General features: G+C 36.0%; 1 protein-coding gene across 1 annotated transcript; it reads left to right on the top strand.

The window, feature by feature from the left end:
* The first annotated feature begins 5,693 nt into the window (after nucleotides 1-5,693).
* LOC104094831 (RNA polymerase sigma factor sigB-like) lies at nucleotides 5,694-10,503 on the top strand. Its single transcript, XM_009600827.4, has 7 exons — nucleotides 5,694-6,092; nucleotides 6,958-7,250; nucleotides 7,653-8,270; nucleotides 9,104-9,334; nucleotides 9,444-9,584; nucleotides 9,745-9,945; nucleotides 10,057-10,503. Exons 1-7 carry the CDS (start codon nucleotides 5,933-5,935, stop codon nucleotides 10,336-10,338), a joined length of 1,926 nt encoding a protein of 641 aa, XP_009599122.1. The 5' UTR covers nucleotides 5,694-5,932; the 3' UTR covers nucleotides 10,339-10,503.
* Nucleotides 10,504-10,731: the final 228 nt, after the last annotated feature.

Genomic DNA, 10,731 nt, shown 5'->3' with positions numbered 1-10,731 from the left:
AGAATTCGACGTATTTTGGCGAAAGTTGGAAAATGGAAGATTTTAAGAAAAATGTCGACTGAGAGTTGACCTTGATGTATCGGGCTTGGACTTCAATTCCGAAAATTTGAATAGCTTCGTTATGTCATTTACGACTTGTGTGCAAAATTTGAGGTCATTCCGGATCGATTTGTTATGTTTCAGCATAAGACCTAAGTTAGAACGAGATTATCTACATATATATAAGGTGTTATGTGATGCACAACCCATCAAATAAAAGATCTTCGAGTCTAGTTTCTAACGCTTCAAACCGTTCGTCATTTGGACATTTCTACAAGAAGTTATGACCAAATTACCAAAGGCTGGCAGAGGAGACTGCGGATGCGAAGCATCCGAAGCCGCATCCGAAAAAGGGACTGGCAGTGAAGTGCTGCCATAGCATCCGGGGCAGCATCCGAAACCCAGAAATCTGGGCCTATAGATATAATTTCGGGGTTCATTTTCCCCACTTCATTTGGACGAATTTTGGAGCTCTTCTCCACTCTCTCAAGACCACCAACTCATCTCTTCTTCAAGGTAGCAATCCCCCATTATCTTGATGTGAAATTCCATTATTTCTACACTAGTATTGATGAAATCTACACATAAAATACTTAGATCTTCAAGAAATTTCTTCAAAAACTCAAAGGAGGGTTTTGCAAGATTTCTTCCAAAAAGGTAATCCTACACCCTTAGACTTACATGTATGGATATATTATGGGAATATGAGTATCAATTAAGTATTAGAACTTATGGTATGGCGATTGGAAGCCATATGTTCCCAATTTAAATATATGACCATTGTAGAGATTGAAAGGTGATTATTTGATGAAATTTTGTTGGTTAGGTGTGGATGGATGGTCATGTATGTGATGTTGGAAGTTATGAATTGTTTAAGAATGATGGTGGGATAAATTATTGGTAAATGGTAGTAGTTGGATGAACTAATTCTATGGTTAAGATATGTAGAGATTCATGCCTACTAGGTGTTTGATAAAATGACTAAATGACCAAAAATCTGGAAACTTGTTTACTAATATTGGTGCAATTTTTTTGCATTGTTGTAGATTGAAATTTGTTTAGTGTGGTGGACCATCGTAGTATTATTAAGGGGTGAATTTCAGATTTGAGCCGTCCGAAGGTGGCTTCACTCACGAAGATCATTTAAAACATTGACTTAGTTTCGTCGAGGTAAGTGTCATGCTTAACCTCGAGTGGGGGAATTACCCCTCAGGTATTGAGTATTATGTGCAAATTGTGTAATTGAAATCCATGTACGCGAGGTGACGAGTACGTACTTGGTTTATATGTGCAAATTTCATGGATTAAAAATCCTTAGACGCCCTTATGTATTAAATTGAAAAGTATTGGCAATTATTAAATCCTCTATTTATCATGCCTAGATCCTTGTTTGTTGGAATTGTTTTTACATGATGATTTGGTGTGATTGCCACCTTGATTTTTATGTGAAATATTATTTTGTTGAGTTGTTCACTTTCGGATATTTTGTTAAGATTTTTGTACACATTATGGTTGAGCCATGGGCTCTTTATTGTAGAAAATAATGTATTGTTAATTTATATGGCAAGTTATAATATTTGGGCACTTGATGTGCAATTTGTGATATGTTGAAAGATTTGAGCACCTGATGTGCAATCTGTGATATATTGTAAGATTTGAGCACTTGATGTGCAATTTGTGATAAGTTGTAAGATTTGAGTACCTGATGTGTAATTTGTGATATGTCGAAAGATTTGAGCACCTGATGTGCAATCTGTGATATGTTGTAAGATTTGAGCACTTGATGTGCAATTTGTGAAATGCTGTGATATTTGGGCACTTGAGGTGCGACTTGTGAAATATTGTGATATTGATACGCATGCGGTGAGATAAGGGTGGCTTGAAACGCGTGGCTAATAGGGGAACTACTAAAAGCCATGCGGTGATATAAGGTCAGGGTGTTGAAAACGCATGCGGTGAGATAAGGGTGGCTTGAAACGCGTGGCTAGTAGGGGAACTACTAGAAGTCATGCGGTGAGATAAGGGTGGCTTGAAACGCGTGGCTAGTAGGGGAACTACTAGAAGTCATGCGGTGTGATAAGGGTGGCTAAAACGCGGGATGCTATTTCGGGAAAATGATTTCTTTAAAAATTTAATGTGAAGGCTCCCGCGGTGGTATAAGTAAATGAGATATTGTGAATATATTTATGATTTGGGACTACGAGGCGGTACCTCGGGAGTGCCCTGTTGATATTTCTTTATTCATGTTCTTGCCTTGGGTGATTTGGTTTTATTTAATATGTAAATTCTTGTCTTCTTCCGTGGTGTACTAGTTGACTTTATTATTATGTATTTTGTGCTCCTAGTTGTATTGTGTAGACTTTGGCTTTTTAGCACGAGACTCTGAAGAAGTATATTTCTAGTTTTTCTTACTGATTTTCGATGATTGAGTTGATTTAAATAAAAAAAATTATTATTATTTTTTAAATTAAATAGTTTTACAACCAAACCAGTAGTTTATTTTATGCTTTGATACAAGTGCAAGGATATTGTTTTCACCCAAATGATTTCAAAAAAAATAAAAAAATAAAATTCAATTCTTTGTTGATTTCTTACTTGATTTAAAAACTTTTAAACTCACTTTAGTGGAAATAAATTGATCATGTGGATCTTATATACATTGAGGATATTGGCATGTGAATTGTTCGTGTGATTGTGATATGAAATGTGGGCACGAGGTGCTGTGACTAAATGATAATGATATTTGGCATGTGAGTTGTCTGTGCAGTTGAGATATGAAATGAGGGCACGATGTGCCAGAGAAATATAATGATTTAATAATGGGTTGAGACCCGTATTTATGAAAAATATAAAATTGGGTTGAGACCCGTATTTTTATTATTATGAAATGAGGTGTCACATGGTGACTTTTTAATTGAAGAATTATATTCAAAATATTTATTTGGAAGGATTTCTTTTTATTTAGAAAGTATTATATGAAAGAATTGTATTTGAAAGATAATTATTTGAGGAAAATTATATTTGAAAGAGAGTTAATTGATAGAATTATATGTGAAGGATATTTAATTGAAGAACTTGATTTAGCTGGGTGTAATTGTATTTATTAATTGTTGAGCGATATTAAATGGTGATCTTATTGTCTTACTGTGCATATCATTGGTTGTTTTATGTTGCCTTGTTGTGATATCACTGGTTGAGTTGTTGTTATCATTGTTAGTTATTTTCCAGTACCATTGTATACTGCTATATTGTACAGGGTATTAGACTAGTGAGTGTCTTGACTGTACCTCGTCTCTACTCCATTGAGGTTAGTCTTGATACTTATTGGGCACCGCTGTGGTGTGCTCACTCTACACTTTTGCACATTTTTGTGCAGAGCCAGGTATTGAAGATAACAGACTTGAGCAGAGTTAAAGTAGGGTCTTAAGGATTCACGGTAGAGCTGCTTGGTCGTCGCAGTTCCTTGGAGTCCTTTCATTTCATTGTACTGTTAACTTGTAATCAAACTATATTCGGTTCTCGTGATCATTCTATGTATTCAGTTAGAGTTCGTGACTAAGTACTACCAGTCTTGGGAGGTTGTATATTGTAATTATTTCCGCTGTTAGTTTTGGTCACTTATAAAAAAAAATGGCTTCAAAAATGCAATGGAAATCGGCTTACCTAATCTTAGAGACTAGGTGCCATCACGACGCCTGTGGTGGGATTTTGGGTCGTGACATTATCTATTCCAGCTTCTCCCAGAATAATCTCTTCAGGTGGAGTAGGTTTCTTTCTTTGTTTCTGATGGTTTTTTTCTTTCTTTTTTCATGCCTTAATGAAGTGAGCTCTTTATTCACATCACTATCATCTTCATCAGGAATGTTATCTAATTCAGACTCACTACTTAACAGATCTGATGCCAAACTAGCATCTATGTTTGTTGTTTCTTCAGCCCCTTGTAAATTCTCACCTGCAACCCTAACATCAACTAGATTTTCCTCAGGCACAGATGTGTTATCTGCAGCACTTTCTTGGACATTTATATCCTCTGGAACAGTAGATGTTGCCCTAGCCTCTTTATTTAATGTATTTTCACTTGGTTCAACAACTTCTGGCCCACATAAAAGGCCACATGGGACAGTCTCATCAAGAAACACAGGCTCATTAACTACATGCTTAATATACAAATCTAAATGATCAAGATGATTAAGGTGACAAACTATATTATACAGTTGTTCATCATTTTCAATCAAGACAAAGTCATTAGATTTAGGATTAATTAAATAAAAACCATCTACCTCAGCATAACCCATATCCTTTGTGTAGGACAGAAGCTCAAAAAGAGAAAAGTAGTCTTTGTCTATCATGTGACTATCCTCACCCCTCTCTCCTACATATCTCGGGACAGGATCCTTGACAATATGTCTACCATGGTGAAAATCGACAAGAATATATTCGTCTGCAGACATGTCTAGATCCTCGAAACTTCAGTCACAACCAACTCCAGTCACGACCAGCTCCAGTTACGACTAACTTCATTCACAACCACGGTCAAAAGAAGCAAATGATTACCTGTATTAGTAATATAATGGCCAAATAGTTGACGGATAGTTGAATCTAACTCAAAATCGATGAAGATTCCACCGAAAATCGGTCTCAATGTAGTTTATTAGGCTAAAGAAAGGGGATTTTGGGTGGAAGATCGATTCAGTGAGGCGAGGTGTGTGGGTAAGGTAAAAATGAGGTTTTTTTTATCAGACCTGGATAAATAAACACGTGTCAGACTATTATTGGTATGTTATTCCACGTGGGAAGCGTTTAAAAATACGCGCTTAAGTTTCTACAGCCCGGTCATGCATTTGTGTTTAAATATTATAGTCCAAAGTACAATTAAAGTGTTCAATAGGAAAATAGCTAAGTTAAGGTGTCAAAATAAAAACTAGAGCCAAGTTTAAGGGGCCGTACACCTATTTGGCCTTATTTTTAAATTACAACTTTTGAGATTCTCGATGTTTTGAGAGAAAGAATGAGAAGGTAAGTTAATAATTCATTAAGATAATTTTTTTTTAGAGAATTAACTTAGCTCGACTTGTTATATGCATCATGCATATAGACGTTATTCAAGAGTTAATACTTCAATAAATGTTGGAAGATGAAAGCAACATATTGAATATCGAACAGACATCCGTTTATCTAATGCCTCACGGTTCCAGTCATGAGTCTCTTACCATTTAGCTAATTCATTGTACATTATTTAAAACTTTATTTCTATTTATTATTGTAGACTGTATATTTACCAATTTAGTTCAAACTACTCACTTAATGGAAGATAATTTTACTTTTTGGTGAAAGGCAAAATGGTCTTTCAACTTTTAAAGGGTATTAGGGTACTTTAATTTCAAATTTAAGGCTCACACTTATAATATAGTACTATATGATACGATGATATGTGTTTGACTAGTTTGACTAAGTATATATTTAATGACTAGAGGTTGGTAAGTTAAAGACTTTTTGGAAACATTTATGTAAGATTCCCTTGTGAACATTCTATTAAATTCAACTCTTGCGGAATCAGTTAGATGGGCCTATAGTGCCAACAATAAAGGGGCGACAAGAAAGCCCAGATAAAAGAGGAATTAACAAAAACAAAAAACAAAAATCGGCTCGTTGTCCCTTTCTAGTCCTCATTCCAGAATCCGGAGAGGCTAAGTTCTCTTATCTTTTTATTTATCTCCTCTCTGTCCTTTGCCTCCTTTTCTTCTTCTTCTTCAACCTCTACCAGTCTTCTTCTCGTCTTCAGTACTTTTCCATGTTTTAGTTCAACCGCATTTTTCAAGATTAGAATTCATTGATGGTGGAAAATAGCAGCTTTATTGACTGATAAATCGTTGAAAATATAGTGTATGAATGAATGTTGTGCAAATTATTAGTATCTCCTTATGACCCCCTTATTCCAGTATATGATTTTAGAGTAGAAAGAAATATGTCTTATTTATTGCCACAATTCAAGAGTTTGCCAGATACTTTTGTCCTTTGCTTCAAAACCAACCAAAACTCTACCATTCAGCTTTGTAAGTCTCCCACTCTTTTTTCTCTTGAAAATTATGTTGTAAATGAGATGGGAATTGGGTTAAGCTTGGTTCTTGCTTTATGTTATTCTATGGGGAATGCTAGAATAAGTGGAGTTGAGCAGTGTTTAATGTTGTAACTTCTATGTCGTGGAAATTGTTTGTTTGAAGACAATATCAAATTTTTGCAGAGAAGTGTAAATGATATGGCCAATAGTTTTCCTGTTTATGAAATTTCAAATTCTTAAGTCGTTAATGATTGAAAGAAATGGATTAAGAAGTGGCTCTAATTGTATGCATTGCCTCCATTTTTGGTGAAATCAAGCAGGACCATTATTATATTAGGACAAACATTATTCAATTGTTACTTTGAATCTGAGGAAGATTTTCCTTCTAGAATTTATAACTTTTTTATATTAGTGATAGGTGAAAAGGTCCTTCAATTGTTGAGATTTTATTAGCAATTAGTATTTAAATTCGTTACAGCATAATGGATAAAAAATCAGCTTATTGCATGATGGTTTTTACCTTGATGGTACTTAGAATGAGCAGACTTCATATTGTTTTCCAAGTGAAAGCCCGATCTAAGTAGAAAACTCTGTTCTGCTAGTTGTATTTTTAGGAAGACATCGGGTTTGTGCTTCAGTATCTCTTTTGAAATTCCTGATATGCATATGTAATCTTGAATTTATGATCTGGTGCTTTTGCTCTAGTACTACTGTCTTACTAGAATCATCCTTGAAACTAAATAGTTAAACTTCTTAGTCGAATCTTGTGGTTTTCTTCAATCATTGGTCAAAGTTGTTAATGATCCATCTTATGGACGTACACTTCTGTGGTTCTTACTATCGTCCTTGGCTGAATGCAGCAAAAGGTAGAGATCATATTCATTTGAGGACACAATGTATCCTAGCCACAACATCTGCAGCAACATCAACAGCAACGTCTACAGTGCTTGACATTGAGAAGCTAAAGTTACCATCTATTGAAATCCTTTCAAGTTCAGTTGCAGCGGAGAGATCATGGAAACCACCATCAACTGCCACATCAGCAGTACTTGATATACCGAGGCTAAAGTTGCTATCTTTTGAGGCTAACCCAGATTCAGTTGCCCCAGATAGGCCATGGACATACACGGGGCCAGTTGGTCCACCTACAGAGGTTAGAACTTAAATAAATAGCCTAGAAAATTATGGATACATTTAAGTTGGAGAAACTGAAAAGGACTGAGGTCATCAGTCTATTATGAAATATGAAATAAGTTTCAGATGTAGTTCTAGGTATTTTTTAAAGCTTCAGATGTACTTGCATTTTCGAAATATGTTTTGCAGGTAGTTTTTAACTTCAATAGGTTGTTAGCTAACAGTCCACGAAAAAGTTTTCCTTTGCTTTAGTTATCTTGGTTAATACTTCCTAACCTTATTGCTTACCTTAGTGCCATTTTGCTAGGTTTCAGTCTCCTATTTTTATTTGACTGTACTCTACTTCCCATTAATTGAATTAAACCTTGTTTTGCCATGAAAATGCTGTTACAAGTATAATTTTGATTTGTCATGTTTGCAGGCGAACACTAAAAGTGTTTTAGCTACAGAAAATCTTGTTACAAGTGATGAAGCTGTTGTAGCTGCTGCAGCCGCTGAAGCAGTTGCTTTAGCAAAGGCTGCATTGAAGTTTGCAAAAGACGTTGTATTGTTGGTCGGCCATAACAATCTAAAGAACTCCGATGATGCTGGTAGAGGTACTCTATCAGAAGCTAGGACTACTCCGTTTGAGAGTGTTCATCTGGCCCAACCTAGTGAGACAGGGAGAGTTGGTGTTGGTGCGGAATTTAAGGGAAGTGAGATGAAGTGGAGCGAAAGTAGTTTATTGGAGGACTCCCTTACAGATTCTGATGACTTGGATCCATCACCTGAAGAACTGGAAATTCTTCAGTCGCAGCTGTCAAATGTCATCGCTGTGAAATCGACGCGTCAAACTGAGCGGAAGGCCAGAAGAGGGAGAGCAGCAGAGAGGGCCGCAGCCAATGTTGTCTCTGTGAAGTCTGGTTCTACTAGTCGAAAGAAGCGTACTTCAGTACAAGAGGTTGATTACTCGGATCCATTGCGTTACTTGAGAGGAACTACTGGTAGTTCTAGGCTACTGACTGCATCTGAAGAACAGGAGTTATCGAGAGGAATACAGGTGTGCTTTAGCTTTTCCCAAGTATAAGACAACATGACCCTATAGCAGTTGTTGTTTTTCCTTTTTAGATTTTGCCTCTTCCTTTTTCCTTTACCACAGCAATATTCTTTCATGTGCCTATTATACAAATGCTTAAATGGATTTCAATACATGTAATGCTTCTCCTCTTAAGTTCTTCATATCTGCTTTGCTTTTGACGATTAGCGGAGCTACTGTTTTCTTCTTCCTCTTCTGTCTGTGTTTGGGTCTTCGTAATAGAATGCTAAGTATGTGCCGGTTGATCAAATTATTAATACTGAAAAAAGGAACTTTTCATTTGTTTTGTTTTTTAACTTGATAGGTGAAAAATTTGTAGAAGAGCACCAAACAGGTGTAATGTGCTCTCTTATTATCTCACTTGCCTTGCCTTTCATTATTTTACTCAAAGCTCAGTGCTCTTCTTGGATCTGAAATCTGAGAAGCTTGCATCATCTCTTTTTCTTGAAAACTTCGAGATTTAAGTACATTGTGAATCTTCTCTCTCTTATTGACCTCCTATGTTTTGTTCATTCTTGGTGTTGGCTTTTGAGATATTAATATGTAATTTTCTAGTACTGATTCTTTTAAGGATTTGTTTTGTATAACCAAATTTGCCCGTGTCCATTAATGATCAAAAAAGCTTTCAGAATGAAACCAAAAGTCTGCTATGGCTCTAATTGAATGTTTACGGCTTCAAATGTCATATCTGTACTATATTTTGCTGTGGAGTTTGCTTCCTACTTCCCTTGCAAATATTTTATTTCTTTTTTCTGTTCCAATTTTTAGACCATTTATCAGTCACCAAAATGATACAGGATCAATTGAAGTTGGAAAGACTTGAGCAGGAGCTTGCAGATCGATGCGGAGGTCAGCCTACTATTGCCCAATGGGCTGCTGCAGCCGGAGTTGAACAGAAGACCCTAAGGAAGCGTTTGAACTATGGCATTCTTTGTAAAGATAAAATGATTAAAAGCAACGTAAGGCTTGTTATTTCTATTGCCAAAAATTATCAAGGAGTAGGGATGAATCTTCAAGATCTGGTTCAGGTATATATAGTGCATTTCTATACTCTCTCAAGACTAGTTCTATTAAGGGATCAAAACCATCTGAAATACCATCTGTTGATCTATGCTCGTTTTGGAAATTTATATGCAGGAAGGATGTCGGGGACTTGTAAGAGGTGCTGAAAAATTTGATGCTGCTAAGGGTTTTAAGTTCTCAACGTATGCTCACTGGTGGATTAAGCAGGCGGTTAGGAAATCCCTTTCTGATCAGTCTAGGACGATTCGGTTGCCAGTACGTGACATCCAACTTTAAGAGGACATTTTTTTTATATGCCATTATTTTATTTTTCTTATTTATGAATATGTCATTTAAATATTGTTGATTTAAAAAAAAGATAATGTTTACATATATGCTCGTTGACCTTCCATTTTTTTGAATCTTTTGTTTACAGTTTCACATGGTTGAGGCTACGTACAGAGTTAAGGAAGCAAGAAAGCAATTATTTACTGAAAATGGTAGGCTTCCTAACGATGAGGAAGTAGCTGAAGCAACAGGGTTGTCAATGAAGAGGCTCACTGCTGTGATGCTAACTCCTAAAGCTCCAAGATCACTTGACCAGAAAATCGGGTTCAATCAAAGTCTCAAACCTTCGGTTCGTCCTAAAAACATCTCTCTTTTTACCCGTTTAGGGTGTCATTTTTTTGTCCCGTCGTGCAATATTCCACAGTGGTGTTCATTGATGCCTTTCTTTTGGGTTTTCCAGGAAGTGATTGCAGACCCTGAAGCTGAAACATCAGAAGAAATGCTGATGAAGCAGTTCATGAGACAGGACCTGGAGAGGGTATTAGACACCTTAAATCCAAGGGAGAAGCAGGTTGTTAAATGGCGATTTGGACTAGCGGACGGGAGGATGAAGACTTTACAAGAGATTGGTGAATTAATGGGCGTTAGCCGGGAGAGAATCCGACAAATAGAGTCTTGTGCATTCCGGAAGTTGAAGAACAAGAAAAGAACAAAGTTTTTGCAGCAATATATAACTGCTTAAAATCTCTATTATATATTATATATCAAGAAAGTAGAATGAGCTTCTAGTCATCGAGTCTTTGTTAGAAAATTTGAGGCTTTGATAAGCTTTGGTTCTTTAACTGTTCTTATATTTCAGAACCTCCGCAAATATTTTGTGCATAATACAAAGTTTTGGCTCAAATCATCAGATATTGTAAGTAATTGTAGCAGCTCCAATTTTATTATTAATCCAGATACTAGCATTTGGATTTGGTTTAGGTTTAGTTTTGGAAAGATTTATTTTTGAAAAGTTTCTCTCAAACAACTTTCTGGAGAAGTATCTTAGGAAAATGATTTTACATTTGTGTTATTTTGTGAAATCTGAGTTGTTTTTGCCTTTTGGAAGACAATTTGGTTTGATTTTCTGAAAACG

Source organism: Nicotiana tomentosiformis, chromosome 1, assembly GCF_000390325.3.
Source record: "Nicotiana tomentosiformis chromosome 1, ASM39032v3, whole genome shotgun sequence".
Lineage (NCBI taxonomy): Eukaryota > Viridiplantae > Streptophyta > Magnoliopsida > Solanales > Solanaceae > Nicotiana > Nicotiana tomentosiformis.
The sequence above is the reverse complement of the archived record's forward strand: the minus strand, read 5'-3'. Positions and strand labels throughout refer to the sequence as shown.